General features: G+C 40.1%; 1 protein-coding gene across 1 annotated transcript in view; it reads left to right on the top strand.

The window, feature by feature from the left end:
• The window catches only part of LOC105921789 (receptor-type tyrosine-protein phosphatase S), a 368,492-nt gene that overhangs the window by 174,686 nt on the left and 169,724 nt on the right, over positions 1-24,082 (top strand). Inside the window, 2 exon segments of the mRNA XM_036131703.1 lie at positions 3,563-3,673; positions 8,088-8,099. Of these exon segments, the coding sequence (XP_035987596.1) occupies positions 3,563-3,673; positions 8,088-8,099 (123 nt within the window).

Raw genomic sequence — 24,082 nt, 5'->3', positions numbered from 1 at the left:
ACAATTCTTTTTTCTTATATTTTGGCTGATTTCTTTTGATCATTCAATGATCTTACCTGAACACAGTGCTGTATGTTTGACATGTTGCTGCTTCTGAGTATAAAGAAGGTATAAAGAAGGTAATAAATATCTTAAAACTATCTCTGTCAGTATTATTCTGGCAAATATATACATAATAGCATATTTAGATAATTTTGATAATCCTTATTCACCTAAATAGAAAACGTTTGGTCCTGATGAAGTGTTAGAAAGCAATTAAAAAGACCTGTGAATACCTTGTTTAATCTGTATACTCTGGACACTTTTAAACATGACATCAACCCCTGCTCCACAATATTTAACAATGTTTTAAAGTGGTGGTTCTCAGAACCAATCAATGCTCTCTTTTTGATGCTGTGTTGCTTTAACACACCTGTTCTGAACTATCGAGTCCCAAATATGCTTCGGCAGTTTGATGACGCTCTGAAGACATAACTTTGCCAATTTAATTGGTAAGTTTAGTTCAGTCATGGGTTCCTAAAGCCAGAACTAATGCAGGCTGGTCTCCAGAATCTTCAGTGTTTCACAAGTCTGATTTACTGGACATGCATCCAAGTTGCTGGCATAGACTCCAGCCCCTTGCGCCTTAAAAATCAAAACAGAACATTAGAAAATGTTTTCAATTATTAATCAACTCACTTAAGATCCTTTTTAATAGTGCTAAAACGTTAGGAAATCTGTCCCTGAGTGATGCAGAGAAACTGTTCCATGCATTTTCTCATCTAGACTTGTTTAATTGCAATACAGTACTAGTTGGTGTACAGTTGGCTCAATAAGGCTTACATCTTGTATAAAAAGGCCAAAGTACTTCTTTTGCCAAGAAAGATAACATTTTAAATTATAATTGTATATTAATTTTGTGATTTTGTCCTCCTTACACTTGGCAACTTGGATCTTAATTCATATGTAGATAAGCGCATACATGAATACATTTTTGCCCCCTCCCTGATTTCTTTTTTTTTTCTTTGCATGTTTGTCCAACTTAAATGTTTCAGAAGATCAAACTAATATAAATGTTAGTTAAAGATAACACAAGTAAACACAGAACGCATGAAGGTTTTAAACAAAGGTTTTTATTTTCAGTTTTAAGGGAGAGAAAAAACAAACCTACACGACCTTGTGTGAAAAAGTGATTGTTTTGACTGTGGTTTATAACACCTGAATTTACCTTCTCTAGCCACACCTGTTCTCAATCAAGAAATCCCTTCAATATGATCTGACTGACAAAATGAAGAACACCAAAAGATCCTTAAAAGCTAGACATCATACTGAGATCCAAAGAAATTCAGGAATAAATGAGAAAGAAAATAACTGAGATCTTTTGGGAAAACATGAACTGTTCAGAAGGTGTTTGCGCCGTTACATCTACTGTAAAAGTAACACCACATTTCAGAAAAAAGAACTTCATAACATCACATCTAAACATATAAAAAGTCCTATACAAATAAACTTGCCTTGCCATAGCAACAGTAGAACATGGTGGTGATAGTGTGATATCTGGGGCTGTTTTGCTGCTGCTAGACCTGAAAGGCTTGTGTTGATAAATGCACCCATGAATTCTGCTGTCTACCAAGAAAACCCTGAAGTAGTAGGGCCGGTCATCTGTTTGTGACCTCAAGCTGAAACCACTTGGTTTCTGCAGCAGAACAATGAACACACCAGCAAGTCGACCTGTGAATGGCTGAAGAAAAACAAAATGAAGACTTAGGAGTGGCCTAGTCAAATTCCTGATCTGAATCTTATTCAGTTGCTGCAGTGTTACCTGAAAAAGGCAGTTCATTCTGAAAAACCCTCCGATATGACTGAATTAGGGCTGCACAGTGGTGCAGTGGGTAGCACTGAGCCTTTGCAGCAAGAAGGTTCTGGGTTCAAATCCAACCCTGGGCTTTTCTGCATGGAGTTTGCGTGTTCTCCCTGCATGCGTGGGTTTTCTCCAGGCACTCCGGCTTCCTCCCACAGTCCAAAAACATGACTGTTAGGTTAATTGGCTTCTCTAAACTGTCCTTAGGTGTGAGTGTGCATGTGAATGGTTGTTTGTCCTGTCTGTCTATGTGTTTCCCTGCGACAGACTGGCGACCTGTCCAGGGTGAACCCTGCCTCTCGCCCAGTGAACGCTGAAGATAGGCACCAGCAACCCCCGCGACCCCATGAGGGATTAAGCGGGTCAGAAAATGGATGGATGGATGGATGGCTGAATTACAACAATCCTGTAAAGATGACCGGGCTGATATCCCTCCACAGTGCTGGAAAAGACTCACTGGAAGTTATCGCAAACGCTTGATTGCAATTGTTGCAGCTAAGGGTGGCCCAACCAGTTAGGAGGGTTTGGGGGAAATCACTTTGACACACAGGGCCATGTAGGTTTGGATTTTTGTCCCTTAATGAGGAAAACCTTAATTGAAAGACTGCATTTTGTGTTTATTTTGCTGTCTTTCACTAATATATAAAGTTGCTTGATGAAACATATCAGTGTGACAGGCATGTAAAAACATCAGAAAAGGGGGCATGTCCCTGTAAAATATTTTTTATAATTCTTGTACTTTGAAAGCTCCATATCAATTAAATTTAATGGATTTATTCAGTAACGAAATTTAAGAAAGAGGTACAGAATTCTAAACATGTGATTGATTTCTTTAACATTGTGCTCATTTTCTTGTGTAGGCAGGTTTAATGATAAAAAGAAAATCACCAGTTGGACTTTTGGCTCTTAATATTCATATTAACAACTATTCCATTCAAATAAATGCATCTGTTTGATTTGAGGTTGTTTTGAGATAAGAATGAAGAATATTAAAATTATGTAGGTAAATATTTCTTTTTAGTGAAACCTAATTAAAAGTAAAACAGGTCAGATACAGTAAAGTGTGTTTTTTAGAGTGTGATTTGGACAGTGTAATGAAGGAAATGTTGGATGTAGGCTCCAACCTGTGATGTTTCAATTTGTGTTAACTGTTCAATTTACTGTCAAACAAAATACTTATGTACTACAATGCTTGGAAACGGTTTTGGTTGATGTTTGGAATAAATAATAATAAATACTGCTGACTTATTTTATTTTTTAAGCTGTGGTATGAAAAATTATGCTCTTTAGTTTTTTTTGTTTAGTATAATCAGTAACCAAAACATGTTTGTGGCTCTCTGAATGAGTTCTGAGACCCACCTTTTTAGGAGAGCTTTTAATTGAACTCTTTCTTTCTCTTCGTTTTTATTTTATTTATTTATTTTTTTTTTTTTAGCACTTACCCGTTCTACTATGTAGCACTTTGGGATTTATTTTAAATATAAAGTGCATTACAAGTCCAAAGTATTATTATTATTATTATTATTATTATTATGGTCAATCTGGCTATAGATATGATATTCTTTAATGCTTTAATTAACTTTAAATTGCTGTTATAAATAGGTGACCGCCTAGTTATCCTAATGCATGGTACTAAAGTTTAAACTTTAGACCAAATGTGGGTGCATGCATTTCAGCTTGTTTTGCAAATGTGAATTATAATATTTTTGCCTCTTTTCTCAGGAGCACTTCAAATTGAGAACAGTGATGAGTCTGACCAGGGCAAGTATGAGTGTGTAGCTGTCAACAGCGCTGGCACTCGCTTTTCTAGTCCTGCTAACCTTTATGTCCGAGGTAAGATTACTCTCCACTCTGAATTAGTCCTTTTCTTTGCCAGTACTATACTGTACTTGCTCTGGGTTTTGCACTCTGTAATTTCTTGCTGTATTTGTGTCTTTTTCGTCACTGCATTTTATTTATAATATATTTTTAAATGTTTTCTTCACCAGGTTAGCCTGTATACTTTGCTTTTATCAATTGAGAAAAGTGGTGTCAAATGTTTTGTCAATTGGGCCAAAATTGTCTAGTCAAAACTGCTGAAGCTAAAATCACAAAAATGATATTGGGATTGCTTTAAGCTGCTCAAATTTCGACTAGAATTTAGACTTTACAAATTAAAAATAACTTGGTTGAGTAGTATTAAAATAAGAAAATCTCTATAAATGATTTCAGTAGTTTTGGGATATTTGCTGCTGTGAACTTGTGGAGGTATTAATTGTAGAGTAAGATATTACAAAATGCTTCCATAATCATTCTTCTACATGATTAAAAAAAGAATAAGTGCAAGCTGTGCCAACAGCAACAATGTTATTATATTTTTGGTATGTTTTACACAGCCAGAATGTCAAACTGGATAGAGAGAAGGTTTTTTTCTTGGGGTCTTGTTCACAAATGAGGGGAAGATGGAGCGGGAGATCGACAGGCGGATTGGTGCGGCCATGGTCTAAACCCTTTTCCGGGTTAAGACCATGGTCTCGGATTTGGAGGCACTGATTTTCATCCCGGCCGCTTCGCACTCGGCTGCGAACCGCTCCAGTGTGAGCTGTAGATCACGCCCTGATGAAGCTAATAGGACCACGTCATCCGCGAATAGCAGAGACGCAATCCTAAGGCCACCAAAACGGATCCCCTCAACACCTCGGCTGCGCCTAGAAATTCTGTCCATAAAAGTTATGAACAGAATCGGTGACAAAGGGCAACCTTGGTGGAGTCCAACTCTCACCGGAAACGAGTCCGACTTACTGCCGGCAATGCGGACCAGACTCTGACACCGGTCATACAGAGACCTGACAGCCCTTATTAAAGGGTCCGGTATTCCATACTCCCGGAGTACCCCCCACAGGATCCCTCGGGGGGCACGGTCGAATGCCTTCTCCAGGTCCACAAAACACATGTAGACTGGTTGGGCATACTCCCATGCCCCCTCCAGGATCCTGCTGAGGGTGTAGAGCTGATCCAGTGTTCCACGGCCAGGACGAAAACCACACTGCTTTTCCTGAATCCGAGATTCCACTATCCGACGGACCCTCCTTTCCAGAACCCCTGAATAGACCTTACCAGGGAGGCTTAAGAGTGTGATTCCTCTGTAGTTGGAACACACCCTCCGGTCCCCCTTTTTAAATAGGGGGACCACCACCCCAGTCTGCCAATCCAGGGGAACTGCCCCCGATGTCCACGCAATGCTGCAGAGCTGCGTTAACCAACACAGCCCCACAACATCCAGAGCCGTAAGGTACTCAGGGCGAATCTCATCAACCCCCGGGGCCTTGCCACCAAGGAGCTTTTTAACAACCTCGGCAACCTCAGCACCAGAGATGGGAGAACCCGACCCAGAGTTCTCAGGCTCTGCTTCCGCAATGGAAGATGTGTTGGTGGGATTAAGGAGGTCTTCAAAGTATTCCGCCCACCGAAGCACAACGTCCCGAGTCGAGGTCAGCAGCACACCACCCCCACTATAAACAGTGTTGGTACTGCACTGCTTCCTCCTCCTGAGACGCCGGATAGTGGACCAGAATCGCTTCGAAGGCGTACGGAAGTCTTTCTCCATGGCCTCTCCGAACTCTTCCCACGTCCGAGTTTTTGCCTCGGCGACCAGCTGAGCTGCCTGCTGCTTCGACTGCCGGTACACATCAGCTGCTTCCGGAGTCCCACAGGCCAAAAAAGCCCGTTAGGACTCCTTCTTCTGCTTGACGGCTTCCCTCACCGCTGGTGTCCACCAGCGGGTTCGAGGGTTGCCGCCATGACATGCACCAACAACCTTGCAGCCACAGCTCCGACTAGCCGCCTCAACAATAGAGGCGCGGAACATTCAGACTCAATGTCCCCCGCCTCCCTTGGGACATGTTCAAAGTTCTCCCGGAGGTGGGAGTTAAAGCTCCGTCTCACAGGGGACTCTGCAGACGTTCCCAGCAAACCCTCACAGTACGTTTGGTCCTGCCCTGTCTGACCGTACATATTAATATAATATTATTTTATTTTATTTTAAACAATGAATTTAAAATCCCTTTTCACTAAATTACTTAAATGATGATAAGATTCAGTCCATGCAGACATAGAGAGGAGGGGACTCACGTTAATTGGGGATGACAAGGTAGGTCTGTACCTACATATTTACAATCCCATGTAAATATGTTGATTTGATGCAATACATATATGTTACGTATTCTTCCACCAATCTTTGCTTGTTTTGTGTTAAAATAATACTCAAGGCAAAAGCAATATATTTAATCAGGGTGCTTGACCATGCACTTGTTGTATGTACTGAATTATCTTGGGTTGGTTTGACTCAATGGTAGCAGCAACATGCCATGTGCTTTGTGAACTTAATAAAGTCAAATCACTATAAATGCATAATGTAGTAGAAATTGTCAGGCTCAAATTAAGCAGCAATTTTGTAGTTATGTTTGAGGTAATAGAACACTGACATTGTGCACTCTCTATGTATACTGCCTGAAGTGACCTGTGAGTCTTTGTGTGTGCTTTGTTGTTTATCCCATACTTAGGCCTAGCCAGGGATAATGTTAGGTTTTAATATGGTTGTTGCCATTTTAAAAAAGATATTGGACCAAACATTGTTCCCAGCTGATGTTATATATATATATATATATATATATATATATATATATATATATATATATATATATATATATATATAAAATAAAGGGAACACTTAAACAACACAATGTAACTCCAAGTCAGTCACACTTCTTGTCAAATCAAACTGTTCACTTAACGACTGAAATTTTATTTCACCTGCTGTTGTGCAAATGGAATAGACAACAGGTGGAAACTAAAGGCGTTTAGCAAGACACCCCCAATAAAGGAGTGTTTCTGTAGGTGGTGGCCACAGACTACTTCTCAGTTTCTCTGCTCTCTGGCTGATGTTTTGGTCACTTTTGAATGTTGGTAATGCTTTCACCCTAGTGGCAGCAACACAAGTGGCTCAGGCAGTGCAGCTCATCCAGGACAGCACATCAATGTGAGCTGTGGCAAGAAGGTTTGCTGTGTCTGTCAGCATAGTGTCCAAAGCATGGAGGCACTACCAGGCCAGGCCAGTACATCAGGAGACGTGGAGGGGGCCATAGGAGGACAACAACCCTGCAGCAGGACCGCTACCTCCGCCTTTGTGCAAGGAGGAACAGGAGAAGCAATGCCGGAGCTCTGCAAAATGACCTCCAGCAGGCCACAAAATACGCATGTGTCTGCTCAAACAATCAGGAACAAACTCCATGAGTGTGTATGAGGGCCTGACTTCCACAGGTGGGGGTTATGCTTACAGCCCAACACCGTGCAGGATGTTTGGCATTTGCCAGAGAACACCAAGATTGGCAAATGCGCCACTGGCGCCCTGTGCTCTTCACAGATGAAAGCAGGTTCACACTGAGCAGATGTGACAGAGTCTGGAGACCTCCATGTGCTTGGCACAGGTAGTCTGACTTCAATTAGGTACAGAGATGAGATCCTTAGACCCACCGTGAGACCATATGCTGGTGCAGTTGGCCTTGGGTTCCTCCTAATACTAGACCTTATGTGGCTGGAGTGTGTTAGCAGTGCAAGACAAAGTCATTATTGCTATGGACTGGCCCGCCCGTTCCCCAGACCTGAATCCAATTGAGCATATCTGGGACACCATGTCTCACTCCATCCACCAACGGCACGTTGCACCACAGACTGTCCCAGAACTGGACTAACGCATCTGTCACCTCATCAGGAGCATGCCCAGGCGTTATAGGGAGGTCATACAGGCACGTGGAGGCCACACACACTACTGTGCCTTATTTTGACTTGTTTTAAGGACATTACATCAAAGTTGGATCTGCATGTAGTGTGTTTCTCCACTTTAATTTTGAGTGTGGCTCTTGTCAGCACATTCAGCTGAAAAGAACAAAGTTTTAAATAAAAATGTTTCATTCATTCAGATCTAGGATTTGTTACTTTTGTGTGTGTGTGTGTGTGTGTGTGTGTGTGTATGCACACACACACACACACACACACACACAAACACACACACACACACACACACACACACACACACACACACATTGCTCTGTTGTTGCGGATATTTAAAAAAAAAAATTGAATAAGCATATTTGTGCCTCTTTACTCTGTTTGTTCTCCTTTCCTCTTATCTTTTTCCTTCTTTTACTCAAATCGCTCCATCATCACTACACCCCTTCATCCAAACTACTTTCCAAATGTCATCACTCAGATCAGCGAGAAGGTTGGTTGTTTTTCACTCTTCTCCCTCCTAAATTCAAGGCCTGGCAGACGAGCCGTGCTGTGCCAGCATCTTGCTAGGCGCCCCAGGCTCGTCCCAGCCGCTTACTCGGGATCTTAACCTTCTGTGGAGGCAACCTAATGCCTACTCTTTTTGACCTGATCCCTGGGCCCCTTCTAATCATTATGTTATGGGAGAAAGAATGCTCTTTGTAGCCTTTTTTCTGCAAATTTTGTGAAATGAGCATATCTTGCGGTCTCTATGTAAACCTGTTATAAGCATTAATGCATCAAGCATATTTTGCTGCTCATATTGTGTAACAGTGCTTTACAAATAAAGATTTACCAACCGCATCAGTAAATGATTCAATGAAGGAGTGAATTCAGAAGGAATACACGTGATAGATGCTAGACAATGCGAAATTAAACTGGAGAGTGAATAGTTTATTTTTATTAATTTTACTGGAAAATGAGCCTTGTGTAATGCTTTTTCAAAAGTTGTCTCTTTTTTATTCTACAAACGTCAATGTAAAGGGAGTTTATGTGGTAGACCAAAAGCACTGAAGCATCTTGTGAAGTGTAAGCAAAATTATATTTGGTTTAAAATTTTTTTACAAATAAGAATTTGGAAAGTGTGATGTTTATTTATAATCAGGCCATTTTTAAAATTTGGTGTAGACAATTGACGACAGGATAGGTTATAAAACAAAATTCAAAATCTTTCAGAGCACCTACCATTATAATTTTCAAGCAAAAGAGGAAAGCTAAGGCTTTTAGATTGATAGGAGATAAAAGGTAAAAAAAACGTTGTGTTTAAAAAGCTTTAGAATATCTGAAGGAATGGTATTAATCACAGTATGAAAGTCTTTCTGAATCACACTGACTTTATATTTTGCTATAAACCCATTGTAACAGAATAATTCACCATCTAAAAACAAATGACAGACCAGCTAGTCTGTTCTGGAGCCAGAATTCTAAGAAAACTGATTTGATCTTATGAGTTATGTCTGTTATTCCATATGCTGTATCGGTGGGGATACAGCATATCGCTGATAAGATCCGTCCTGGTTGACAATCAAAAATAGGCAGCAGTGTACAACATCATGATCAGCTTGTGTACCATGATGCTTTTGAAATAAAAACGTAAAGGATTTTGATGTATGTAGGATATTTACGTCAAAGAAAATAAAATGCTGCTACAGCTAAGACTAGGGAACAGTTTATGACCAGGTGAGGTCAATGAAAGGTGAATCGCCAAATACTTTTTCTGAAGTTTGCCAAAGCTGGTTTTCAATATAACTGAATGAGAACGCTGTTAAGCAACACTAAAAGTGAGTCCCACATGAAATGTACAGCCCAAAGAGTCTCCTGCCAATCTATGGACTAATTTTTACTCAAACTCAATAGAGATACCTCCAAGATAATATACAATACAATATTTAACTTTACACAAAAGTTTAAAAAGTTTTTCTAATAATCTTTTTCCAAGATGGGATGGCGCTGCCAAGACAGCTGCCAGTCACATCGGCTACATCTCTTATTTCTCTACTTTCTCTTCTTTATAATGTTTTTAGGAGTATTTTAATATTAGTGAATGGCGCATCAGGCACCCCGGGATTATGTGCACCGAAGAGGCATACTTCTGGGACCCTAGCGCTGTGTGTTTTGCTATTTTTGACACTCTTTGAAGCGGTAAAGGGAGACCCCCTTGTCCGAGACTCTGAACCCATTGTTTACACTCGGGACCAGCTACTCGGAGTACGGGACTCTATGCGCTGCGGCCCTGCTCACCAACATGTGGAGAAACCCGTGATACTGGCTGAAATAGGGAAGACACGGAGGAAACGCAGGGGCAGCAGAGGCGGCAGGACAAAGCGGAAAAGGAGTTATTTACCATCGGTTATTATGGGGAACAAGCGTTCCTTTCCCCCCAGAGCAGAGGAGTTAGCAGCACTAACCCGTTTCCAAAGAAGGTACAGAGACATTAGTATTATGTGTTTCACGGAAACGTGGCTAAATGAAACTGTAATGGACTCGGCGATCTCACAAGACGGCTTTAAACTCATCCTCGCAGACAGAAACGCAGCAGAGAGCGGAAAAAAGGGGGGGAGGGGTAACCTAACTCAAGCCAGACGCATATCGCTCCGCCTAGCTCCACTCACATACAGTGGGGAGAACAAGTATTTGATACACTGTTGATTTTCCAGGTTTTCCCACTTGCAAAGCTTGAAGAAGACTGTAATTTTTATCATAGGTACTCTTCAACTGTGACTGATGGAATCTAAAACAAAAATCCAGAAAAGTACAATGTATGATTTCTAAATAATTAATTTCCATTTTATTGTGTGAAATAAGTATTTGATACACCAGAAAAATGAAACTTAATATTTGGTACAGAAACCTTTGTTTGCAATTACAGAGATCAGACGTTTCCTGTAGTTCTTGACCAGGTTTGCACACACTGCAGCAGGGATTTTGGCCCACTCCTCCATACAGATCTCCTCCAGAGCCTCCAGGTTTCGGGGCTGTCACTGGGCCACACGGACTTTAAGCTCCCTCCAAAGATTTTCTATTGGATTCAGGTCTGGAGACTGGCTAGGCCACTCCAGGACCTTAAGATGTTTCCTACGGAGCCACTCTTTAGTTGCCCTGGCTGTGTGTTTTGGGTCGTTATCATGCTGGAAGACCCAGCCACGACCCATCTTCAGTGCTCTTACTGAGGGAAGGAGGTTGTTGGCCAAAATTTCACGATACATAGCCCCATCCATCCTTCCCACAATATGGTGCAGTCGTCCTGTCCCCTTTGCAGAAAAGCATCCCCAAAGAATAATGTTTCCACCGCCATGCTTCACGGTTGGGATGGTGTTCTTGGGGTTGTACTCATCCTTCTTCTTCCTCCAAACATGACGAGTGGAGTTTAAACCAAAAAGTTCTATTTTTGTCTCATCAGACCACATGACCTTCTCCCATTCCTTCTTTGGATCATTCAGATAGTCATTTGCAAACATCAGATGGGCTTTGACATGCGTTGGCTTGAGGAAGGGCACCTTGCGTGCACTGCAGGATTTTAATCCTTGACGGCGTAGAGTGTTACTGATTGTTTTCTTTGAGACAGTGGTCCCAGCTCTATTCAGGTCATTGACCAGGTCCTGCCGTGTATTTCTGGGCTCATTCCTCACCTTCCTCAAGATCAATGATGCTCCACGAGGTGAGATCTTGCATGGCACCCCAGACCGAGGGAGATTTTCCGTTATTTTGTATTTCTTCCATTTTCGAATAATTGCACCAACTGTTGTTGCCTTCTCACCAAGCTGCTTGCCTATTGTCCTGTAGCCCATCCCAGCCTTGTGCAGGTCTACAATTTTATCCCTGATGTCCTTACAGAGCTCTCTGGTCTTGGGCATTGTGGAGATGCTGGAGTCTGATTGATTGAGTGTGTGAAAAGGTGTCTTTTACACAGGTAACGAGTTCAAACAGGTGCAGTTAATACAGGTAATGAGTGTAGAACAGGAGGGCTTCTTAAAGAAGAACTAACATGTCTGTGAGAGCCAACATTCTTACTGGTTGATAGATGATCAAATACTTATTTCACACAATAAAATGGAAATTAATTATTTAAAAATCATACATTGTATTTTCCTGTATTTTTGTTTTAGATTCCATCAGTCACAGTTGAAGAGTACCTATGATAAAAATTACAGTCTTCTTCAAGCTTTGCAAGTGGGAAAACCTGGAAAATCAACAGTGTATCAAATATTTGTTCTCCCCACTGTACATCTGGGATACCGCCATAGAAATGCCTTTATTGAATGCTGGGCCTTATCAAAAATTATTGCATATGATTGGATAAGTCACTTGTCTGTCATCTTTATTGACATGCAATTTCAACCACTCACACCAAAGCTAACCCGTGACGCTGATGAGAGCGACGCAGGAAAAAAAATGTGTTTGCGGCTCTAGTGGCACGCGTTTTATTGACAGTGAGCGGACAGGAAGAGGGGGAAAGACAGGCGGCAAAGCGCCGTGGGTCGGAGTCGATCCCGGGCCGACCGCGTTGAGGACTAAAGGCCTCCTAATATGATTTGCGCTAACCGCTCCGGGGCGCGTCTGCGTCTGCAGCGGACGTGGACGCGCCCCGGAAAACAAAACTTGCCAAATCCGGTCGGGAGAAGGGTGGAAACATCGTTTCCACCAACAAAAGCCTTCAGAGCCGTTCTCTGATGTTCTTTTAATGAAACAATATTAGGTAAATTGGACAACACTGAAGAAATAGCAGCATCAATGTCAATGCTTGCTTCCTCGACGAGCCGCCATTGCTATCAAAACAGTCTCACGTCATGGTCGCGTCTCCACTACGTCTCATCTATGAAATTCCAGCCCTGCGTCCTGATTGGCCAGACCATAAAATTGGTTGGAGAAATTACTTTCTATGGGTGATGTCCCAGATGTATGTGAGTGGAGCTAGGCGGAGCAACATACGTCTGGCATGAGTCAGGTTGGGGGGGGGAGGGACTGGCGGTGTTTGTGAACGAGCAGTGGTGCAACGCAGCGCATGCGCACGTGAAGGAGCGGATCTGCTGCCCGAATGTGGAAATCCCACTGAGCTACCAATTAGCATAGACATAATATAAGAGTAGACGCGTCTTTGGGCGGGTTCTGCCTATGCTGCGATGCGTCAGAGCGTCCGCCATCTTAAATGTGGCAAATCTGCAGTTACTCAGTCACTTAAACAATATCAGAGGGACTTTAATCTCTGAATATACTTTGTATTCGTAGTATTTTTGTTTTTGTAATATTACAAGTGTATTTTCGTATCCCTTTAGCTTCATTCTCCTGAATTTATTCTCCTAAAGAATAAAAATATTTAAAATAATCTAACCTGGCCCTATTATTCCAGGAGTGAAATAATTCTGCAAACTGTGACTATTCTGGAAAAGTCTGTTCCTAAAGGTTCATATGTGACACGGTTTTATGAAATAATGAAGACCACAATGTTTAGATTTAACAAATTGATCCTTATATTCATAACACATACACAGACATTATATATATATATATATATATATATATATATATATATATATATATATATATATATATATATATATATATATATATATATATATATGATTTCACTACTGGCAGATACCAGTAGTGAAATCAGCCAGAATACATTTCCATGCAGCACAGGAATGATGCATCTTCTTTGATCCACGTTCACAATAACAGAACTCAACTTTTTTCTGCCACATACAATATGGCGGTGATGTTGACGTGCGAACCTGCGCCCTATGACGCATCTACGTATATAATGCCTATGCCCATTAGCACTGGACTGCTAATCGCCCGCTGTTAGAACGAGTCGCTGTGAAGCCACCAGCCGCCATATTGGTACTCCCTATTTTCCCCCAGTAACTAGGGAATATGTGCGCTACAGCATCGAATAACAAGGATTTTCTCATTAAAACTTTTAAAATGTCAAATGCCATATACTTTTATGTTATGTTCTAAAACTATCAAGTAATGAGAAAGTCATGTGCTGAAATATTTAGCATTTCATTTATTTAAATATATATATATATATATATATATATATATATATATATATATATATATATATATATATATATATATATAATATGAATAACATGCAAAATATTTCAGCCCCTAATTTCCTAGTAGTTGATAGTGTTAGTACATCCACTGACTGTAAAATTACCTATGAAACGTTTTCACACAGCCAGAAAACTGCTTATTGTTGCAACCAAATCCTATGGGATTCTGTGATAGTAGGGAGTAACAAGATGCCGGCCAGTGACTTCAGTTTTTCGGCAAAATCAGCACTCCAGTGTATTATTCAGCTCAGTGGGAAATCCTTGGAGTGAGTATGAGACCTTTTTACTTACCGCGAGAGTTCGGCCACGTGATCGTGCTCTGTGTCTATATTGAGTTCTAAGTCCAGCTCACGGTCGTTTAACACCACATTCAAAACATTGGCATCTGACGTAGCAGCATTGACAGACAGAACAGCTTTGGGACTCCCACTGGACGCTTTGATGTCTTACAAAAGCTATTTCAGTTAAGCTACTTACGGCTCAGTCACCCGACACCCTCCCAAATTTGCGTGATGCGTGAAGGGAGATCCCAATGACGTCACCACGCTTACGCTAATGGGGTGGTACCTCGGCCAGAGAGGGAGTGCCGGTTTAAATAGTTACACAAACCGCAAACTGATCTCTAACAAAAGAGATTGAACTGCTGTTAAGCGGGAGGCAAAGATGGACACGATGAGAGAGAGGAAAAAGAGTTACAGCAGGACCCGCAGCGGGGTTCTTTACGAACCACAAAATCAAACACAGCCAGTCGCTTTCACAAATGCATGCACATACAAGGAAAATATTCAGCAAAATAAACCCAACTCCGTCTTGGAGTAAAAAGCATTAACCTAAAGTCCCTAACGCCTGCCTAGGCACAGCTTTATCACCATAAGGCGAAAAAAGAAATAAAAGGGGAGAACCCCGTTACTTTGAGGTGGTTCAGGAGTGAAATCCCAGCTTCAGAGTCCGCGAGTGTCCTGGAGCTCTTGGTGGTCACAGGTGCGCGCTTGTAGGCAGGAGCGAGCAGCAGCGGGGACGGGATGAAGAAGCTCCTTCGTCTCTTCCTCCGCGCTTACAGTCGCTTTGTTGGCCAGACAAAGCGGGGTCCTCCTTAGATCACTGGGAGATAAGGCGGCTCTCAGTCTTTTGATCAGAGGGAATTAAAAAGTACTTTTAAAGTCGACCTCCTGCGTCAGCAGGGAATAAAGTTTGCTTCGAAAAGTCTCGGTCCAGCGAGAAACTCGAGCACGTGGCGTGGGGGAGGGGGGTAGTTTGGAGTAGCACAACTGTGTGTCTTCTCAGGTTGGCGGCGTGCCAGGGAAGAAGGCAGATTGTCGTGTGTGATCAGGTTTTATCCCTTTCCATAGTAACGTTATCTCGTTGCTATGGTCGGTGGCCATTTTGGGGCGCGTTGCATGATGGGAGTTGGTGGCCATTTTCACCACATTGCATGATGGGAAATGCATTCCATCACGTCCCGAATTACTGTAGTTCCGTCACGTCTGAGTTGGCATTACAATGGACTGTCTTTGTTATGTCTCAAGCCAAGGCCACTGTGCAGTATTAGGGAGAGCCAGAGGCGAGACAGGCAGAGACAGGGCAGACGCAAACTGCAGTGGGACCGTGGGTGCGATTACTTTCCATCTATGTGATCTCTGCTCTGTTTCTCAATAAAAGTGGTGGAACTTTATCACCGCTGTCTCACCATTTAGTAAAGATGGGAACTCAGTTACTATCGTTTAGAATTCCATCTAGGTTTCCCATAACACTCACCTAACTTAGTCAAAGACTGTCTAAGTTTGATGTGTTAGCTAGAGTCCATTTATGTAAAACAGCCCAATGACGTATGGGGAAGTTGTGAAATAAACTACTGTACCACTCGGGTCCAGCGGGTGGCGGCAACAAGACAGCATAGGTCAAACAGACCAATTACTATTACAATTAAATAATAATAATAATATTATGTTCATAGTGTTTTTTTCCTAATCCACCTCTTATATCTTTCAATCCTTATGTAATTTTGCTTGTGTTGTGTGCACCTGCCTGTTGCTTTAATCCTATAAATTTCCTCATTGTGGGATAAATAAAGGATTAGCTAATGTTTTCTGATCTTAAATAACACTTTTTAATAGGATATATGTACTGGGTTCTTTCAATGCCTTAATTACATTTTCTGTGTGGGCTCCAGTAACATATGATAGATAATGTCGACTTTGAAAGTCAACATGAACTGCTGCTGAAGACCACTCTGATCTACCTGGATGTTCTTTGGAGGACTGAAACGCCTCAGTCAGTGACGTCAGTCTGTGGGTCTGGTCTGTCGGGGCAATGAGAGAAGTTTCGTCTCCTCTCTGCGTTTCTGTCGTTCGACGTTTTCTTGCTCATGGTTTTTCACGTGCTTAGATAAATTTGTTGTGTTTCCAGTGAATTTAACCGGCTTTTTACAAAACATACAGCTTGATTTCATTTATGGTATTAAAATATAGCCAAACGGCGCTTCTTTCCCTCTTCATGTTTCTCCGATCTTGCGGTCTCTCTCTCTCCGAGTCTGATCAGCAGCACCGCGGTTGTTTGTGTTGAGAGCTGAGTGAGCGGGCCAGGCTGAGCCTGCGTGCTGATTGGCTGGCCCCGCTGAGCCATGTACGAGAGGGGAGGGAGAGCAGCAACGTGCCGTGAGGGAGACGATTTGGTGCAGCTGCTGCAGTCAGCGCGCTGGTCAGAGTGTCAGTTTTGGGCCCCCCTCTCTGTCCTGGGCCCGGGACAACTGACCCGTTTGTCCCCCCTGATTAGATCAGCCACTGATACAGAAACAAAACTTTCAGTGTGTGTAAACCGACAGAAAGCCTGGCTTACTCTATGGATCTGAATTAAATGCAGCACACTGTATAGAATGCGTATAAATGCTGGAGTGTCTTTTATCTTTTCTTTTTTTTTCCCTCAGGCGTGGTTTGTAAATAGTAAGAGTACACTGTTCACCAACTTCCCATATTTTTCGGACCATAATGCACACTGTGAATTAACATGTCTATAATAATAATAATAATAATAATTGAGCTTTATTGATCTCACAATGGAGAAATTCACTTCTGCATCTTAACCCATCCCCTTGGGGAGCAGTGGGCTGCCACTGTGCGGTGCCTGGGGAGCAATTGGGGGTTAAGGGTCTTGCTCAGGGACCCAGAATGGCAGCTTGTGGGAGTTGAAATCAGAACCTCTGGGACCGAAGCTCTGTGCTCTAACCACTAGGCCACCACTCCCCTCTGTGTGTCTATGTTCCCACATAAGGCACAATGGATTATAAGGTGCATTAAATATTCTTCCCAAGTATGTAATATCACTCCATCCCTCCGCGTACACAGCTCTCTCCTGAGAGAGATGTGTACTGTCGGGAGGACAGAGTAGTTAGACTACACTACCCTGTTTCTAACAAACTTCAATGTTATGTTGAATTACTTTGTTTATTGTTGCTAGTGCGTACCCCGGGCATTACCCCAGGCATTACATGAATGTACTTCTAGTTAAAATCACTCAGTAACACAACAAGTAATCATACATAAGGCGCACCGGATTATAAGGCACATTATCAACTTTTGAGAAAATTTAAGGACTCTAAGTGTGCCTTATAGTCTGAAAAAGACGGTAGGTTTACATGAAAAGTCAGTCTTAGGGAAATTTGTGTTTTATGTGTACAAGGAAAATTAAAGGGCTCCCTTTGATCATTTGGGTATGTTTTGTACACTTTTTAAAATGTGGAAAATTGTGAACGACCCCTAACTTTGTTGCCATATTAGTCCAACGTTGATCTCAGAAACAATCACCTTCTGTCTCAACAAAGCAGTTCACAGAAGTCTGTCTTTGGGGATCAGTTAATATTACAGTATACTAAACTCACTGCTTAATAAGTAACATAAAACTGTGGTTTTGATGTGTGACTTTTTTTCAATTGATTTCCAAAAGTATGCTCAATTCACAAACTTTTGCTTTGCCTTCATGCCAGTTCTCCCGCATGCAGTTTGCATTGTTACTATCTTTTCTAAAGCTGCCATTTTCCCCACTCTTCTCTCTCTCTGTGAAAACAAAGTCATAAAAAACAAAAGAAATTCACAAGAGGTAGTCGTGAAAATATCAAAAACAACAAGGAGGGGAAAAAAGTGTGAACATCCCTACAGACCCAAGTGAGATTGATGGACAGCATTGTATCTTCTTGCACTTTTATCTAGGGTTCAATAACACACTATGTCAGAGTTTTTTTTTCTATATGCTGGTGAAGTTTCTCAGTCATCCAGGTCATGGTCATTCCAAAAAAAAACAAAAAAAAAAGTAAAAAACAAAGCAACTGGACTTGTTGAAAGTATTTTTTCTAGTAATATAAGTTAATATCTGTATTTTATTTGAAAAAACACTTTTCTGACTACAATTCCTTCACCACTAACAGATGGTTTGTAACATTTGTAAAGACTAACAGGTAGGCCTAAGCTTTTCAACATAATTGCTTAGCAAACATCTGAATGTACAAGCCGTCTAAGATTTAACATAGTTGTTACTGAACCTATCTAGATTTTGCATCATTTAAAATTCAGCAGGTAAGTTTTCATCCTGATACATGCTTCAATGTAAGTTGAATGTAAATGTAATTGATGATCAAATTGATGATCAAATTCTGCTCCATGACTTCCCTTTGAGTTCCTACAGATATTTGTTCACCATTCAACTCGTGTTTTTACAATCAAGCTTATTTTTTTCTTATCTGCTCTATTATAACTTGACCACCACATATTATCCAATATTAAAATGTATAAGTGTCATAGTTATTAATGCTAGGGACACACTGCGCAAACTAAGTTTTGTCTGATTAAAGTCTTCATCAGTCTTCACCAGTCTGCATTAGTTGTGGTCAGTCAGCAGACAAGTTGGCACAACAATAATGTGAGAGGAGGTGGCAACTGTAGTATGCAACTGTTTACTTTAGTCACAGTCAAAAGTACATATTTGTGTTCTTTGAACTGGATCTAGATCCGTTCAGGTAGTGTGACCAACCCAGGTGTAAACGTGTATTGCTGACAGCTAATAAATAAACAGACTACATGGGCTGGGAGACAGTTTTTCTTTCTTTTTTTGTTGTTGTTGTTGAAAGCTTTTTTGTAACTATACAGCATTATAAACATTAACAGAAAAATGACATTGGGTAAAACATAAACTATGTCGTTAACTCGCATAACTTATCACAATCACATTTAAAAAACAAAGTCTTGGATATTTAACACTAAATTACCATAAATAATTAAATGGGGCCTTATTGAAAAAAAATTACAAACTATGCACATAGTGATCATAAAGGTAATGGGACTCGACCTAAATAATTGACAAAATTATATTTTTGTTTGTTGAGAGCAAAATAGAAAAATAGTACATTTTAAAATGAAAGCTAATGTTGAAAGTTGTTCAAAGCCCATAAATCAAGCTGGAAAATCTTGAAAGTGGTGTAAGCGCAGCTAGTAAAGTTGAGCGAGTCATGACAAAGGCAATTGTGAGAGCATTCAAGTGGATAGGAGCCGTTCCATTAGGTGTTTTTTAGGCTAACATCAGGGACTTGACAACTCAAGATAGTGACGAGCGGGCAGTAGCCTTCCCCTTGTGTGCATGTGTATGTTGTTTTTGTTGTCTCTGTTGACCCATTGGTAGCATTGACAGTCCTCATTGATAATGGTGGCATTTGGATTGCTCTTTCACACACGTCTCTTTGTCATCTATAGTGCCTATACCTATTTCTGGAATGTCTACACTGCCATTTTCAGTAATATTTGCGTTTGTGAGGGCATCATTTCAAGAAACCATCATGTAACTGTTTTTGAAATGTTTCTGAAAAAACACCCCTCATTGAATAGATCTTCTTGCATGAACTGGTGAATGTAGACTGGCACAGAATTAAGCTTATTTGAGCAAATTGGGGCTAGACATATCCTAAAATTATGTTTCCTTTTTCCATAAACAAACATGACCCCTTTCAAAAAGACAAGAAAAAAAATATAGCCCCTGATTTAGTCCTCATCTGTAACTTTATTCATTAAATACACAGCCTATGGTGCAGTCTGCCTGACAGTCACATAGCACTTCAAGAGATAAATGTATTCAGTCTATTAGAGAACAGGCACAGTTAAAACATTTCACACAGCCACTAACTGCTACTGGTCCTAACTCCTTAAAGTTTTGGGATACTAGTAAAACAATGGAATCCAAGAATCTACCTTTTCACCTACCCACTGTAATTAAACCGAACAATAATTTTGTCACACACAAACCAAAAATAGTGGATATTTTCAACAGAAACTTGTGAAACTTATTTGTGCGCCTGAGGACTATTCCAGTTTTAATTGCTCTCACATCAATCTTTCACCTTTCTCTTACACATCACCTTCTAGTTTCCCTCTGTCAGCCAGTACACAGGTCTGGTGTACTTGAGGAGCTACTCTGACAAGTTTCTCATCTTGGAGTAGATGCTTTAGACCAGTGGTCTCAAAATCCAGTCCTTGAGGGCCGTTGACTTGCAACCTTTAGATGTGTCACTTGCCCTACACAACTGAACCAAATGGCTAAACTGGCTCACCATCATGCAGTACAGATCTCTAGAGCTTTGTTGATGAGCTGATAGTAGAACTAGGTGGGTTGAATTTATATTATTAATTCTAATATTCACTTAATGAGTAGTGCTACCTGCCCACTCAAGACTTGTGGGCTCATAGCTGGTACTTGGTGATGAATCTTGATTCTACTGAGGGACTACAAGACAAAATTCTCAGTTATGTGCAATTGCATCATACTATTATTTAAACTATATAACATTAGATTATGCGCCACAACGTCACAAAAGTCAATGACGTGGTAATTAATGATGGTTTGCAGGCAAAGTTCAACATCTTTCCTTACCAATTTCATTTTCGTCATTTGACATCTCAAAGTGCAAGCTCATTTTATTGAAAAAGCTGCTAATTTTTTCCCATTTAGCAGTGTCTGTTTTCAGAGCTTCCCTCTTTAATTCTAGCTTTGTTCGTGCCGCCCTGCTCTTTCTACTCTCCATCTTTCAAACACCATTGACCGAGAGGACTGACATGTTATGTGAGGGAGCGTCAAAAAATAAAATAAACTAGAAAAAGCTGTTCCTGCGTAACAGCGAGTGAGAATGCTAATCTGCAGAATGATTTGAGCAGAAGATGCAGAAGATCCCTGCAGAAGAGAAAAAGTAGCTGAAAAACATTAAATCAGATTTGAAGAATTAGAAAAAATTTAAGAATTTGAAGAGATTTCAAGAATTTGAAAAATCTGAAGAATTTGAAAAAAATTAAGAATTAGAAGAAATGGAAGAATGTGAAGAATTTGAAGAATGTGAAGAATTTGAAGGAATTTGAAGAATTTGAAAAAACTTGAAAAAACTTGAAGGAATTTGAAAAATTTGAAAAAAATATAAAAAGTTGAAAAACTTGAATTTGAAGAAATTGAAAAAATTGAGGAATTAGAAAAAAAGTAAAAAATTGAAGAATTTGAAAAAATTAAAAAAAACTTGAAAGAATTTGAAAAATTTAAAGAATTTGAATTTTTTTTAAGAATGTCAAAAAAATTGAAAAATTTGAAGAATTTGAAAAAAATTTAAAAATTACAACAATTAGAACAATCAGAAGGCTTGAAAGTATTAATTTGAAGTAAGTAAGAATTTGAAGAATGTGGAGAATGTGAAGAATTTGCATTGATTTCAGTGGGAACAGCCAAAAAATTGCACAAAAAGTGAAATATTTTAAAAAGTGTAAAAGTTAGCATAACCATGAGATATAGCAGTCATGCCGGGAACAAGCCGAACGTTTTTGATACCAAAATTGTTAAAATCAGTTGAAGTATGCGGGAGTAGTTAGACTGCGACGGAATAATAATAATAATAATAATAATAATAATAATAATAATAACTAGAAAAAGCTGTTCCTGCGTAACAGCGATTGAGAATGCTAATCTGCAAAATGATTTTGCAGATGCCGAAGATCCATGCAGAAGAGAAGAAATAGCTGAAAAACATTGAAGAATTTAAAAAATTTTAAGAATTTGAAGAAATTGAAGTAATTTGTAGTAGTAGTAGTAGTATCAGTAGTAATAGTAGTAGTATCAGTAGTACTACTACTAGCAGTAGTTGTATTAGTAGTAGTAATAGTAGTAGTATCCGTAGTAGTATCAGTAGTAGTAGCAGTAGCAGCAGTAGTATCATTAGTAGTAGTAGTAGTAGTATCAGAAGTATCAGTAGTAGTAGTAGTATCAGTAGTAGTAGTAGTAGTAGTAGTAGTATCAGTAGTAGTAGGAGTAGTATCGGTTATAGTAGTAGTAGTAGTAGTACTAGTAAAATCAGTTGTATCAGAAGAATTTGAAGGAATTCAAAGAATTTGAAAGATTTGAAGAATTTGAAAGATTTGAAGAATTTGAAGTATTTGAAAAATTAAAAAAGAAATTGAAAAATTTTAAGAATTTGAGCCATTTGAACAATTTGAACAATAAGAATTTGAAGGAATATGAAAAATTCGAAGAATTTGAAGGAATTTGTAGTAGTAGTAGTAGTAGTATCAGTAGTACTACTACTACTAGTAGTAGTTGTATTAGTAATAGTAGTAGTATCTGTAGTAGTTGTTGTAGTATCAGTAGTAGCAGCAGTAGCAGCAGTAGTATCATTAGTCATAGTATTAGTAGTAGTAGTATCAGTAATAGTATCAGTAGTAGTAATAGTAGTAGGAGTAGTATCGGTTGTAGTAGTACTAGTAGTAATATCAGTTGTATCAGAAGAATTTGAAGTATTTTAAAAATTTGAAAAAATTTAATAATTTGAACAATTTGAACAATTAGAAGAATTTGAAGGAATATGAAAAAAATTGAAGAATTTGAAGGAATTTGCATTCATTTCAATGGGAGCCAAAATACGCACAAAAAGTACAAATATTTTAAAGTGCCGGGTGTCCAGCTTCTCAGAATTCTGCCACAGGGACAAAAGCCTGGCCACCATCTCTCAGAGCTCAGCTATGGGTTTCAGCAGCATCTTAGAGCTTCCCTGAAGGTACCCCGAGTTCCCTGAGTTCTTGCCTGCATGGTTCCAGCCTTTCAGCTATTGGACCTGGTCTGGGGTTCCTGCATGAGGTCTTCAGTAATCCAGTCTCACCCGAGGTCATCAGTGGCCCAGCCTTGCCTGAGGTCATCAGGGTTCCAGTGGATGCCTTAGTTCCTGCTCCTTTCTGAAGGTCTGGTGCATGCTACAGCTTCTGTCTGCTTCTGACGGTCAGGTGGATACTTCAGCGCCTGTTCACAATCCTGAAGTCACTGAGGATGGAGCCCAGGTGGACCAACTTCCTGCCAGGTCTTCAGAGCTCTGCTGTGGGTTCGAGTAGACTGACCGCCACCAGTCTGATCTCTGCTATGGGTTCCAGCAAACCAGTCACCACCAGTTAGAGCTTCGCTGTGGGTTCGATGGGAGTGGGCACTGCCAGTCTGAGCTCCCCCATTGGTTACAATATTAAAAAAGGTTACATATAGGTTTTTTTTTTTAGTTTACTCACCTATAAATCAGACATAGTGACATTTGCAATCATGTTTCCACTTATGCCATTTGATAGCCCAGGGGTGTCAGACATACGGCCCGCGGGCTTTTTTTTTTTCCAGTGTCCTGTCTGGCAATGTGGCAATAAGAATTGTTGTCTTAATGCCAAAAAAAGCTCATCGGATTTGACTTTCACAAGTGGAGCAGAACTGCTTTTGTCATAGTGCTCTGGTTGATTTATGAATGTGAATAGTTTTTATTATGATTCATGTGGGGAATATCTCAAATGATATGGACACTACAATGGGAAAGTAGGAGAGGAAAGGAAGAATAAAAAAGAAAAGGTGAAAGAAAGAAGCGACAAAAGGAAGAGAATGATAAAACCATTATTGAAAAAAACATTTACTTCGTTTAATTGAAAGTCTGCCGTTCCTGTATTGTCCACGAGGGGCGCTGTGTTTTAATCAGCAGATGGTAACACTGAGCTTCAGATGTGGAAAAGTGATTTTAAATCATTTCTTAATTTTTATCTGTTTGATGTATTTTGTCATGCAGGACAGTGTTTTTAAGTTCCAAAAAATGTGAATATTGCACATACTTTTCTTAAAAACGCTGAGGTTATTCATAATATATTGTGTAAATGTCAAATTCATTTAATGTAAAAATCAACAACAAGTCCACTTCTATTAGTTCTATTTAATCTTGCAAAGAGTTTACTCGTGTTGCCCTCTTGAGATCAGATTAAGCTGTATGCGCCCCTAAACCAAAATGAGTTTGACACCCCTGACTTAGCCTGTCAGAAATTCCAAAATGTTTACATTTACACTTTACAAC

This window comes from Fundulus heteroclitus, unplaced genomic scaffold (assembly GCF_011125445.2).
Source record: "Fundulus heteroclitus isolate FHET01 unplaced genomic scaffold, MU-UCD_Fhet_4.1 scaffold_45, whole genome shotgun sequence".
NCBI lineage: Eukaryota > Metazoa > Chordata > Actinopteri > Cyprinodontiformes > Fundulidae > Fundulus > Fundulus heteroclitus.
Note: the sequence above shows the minus strand (reverse complement) of the source record. Positions and strands in the feature narration are given on the sequence as shown.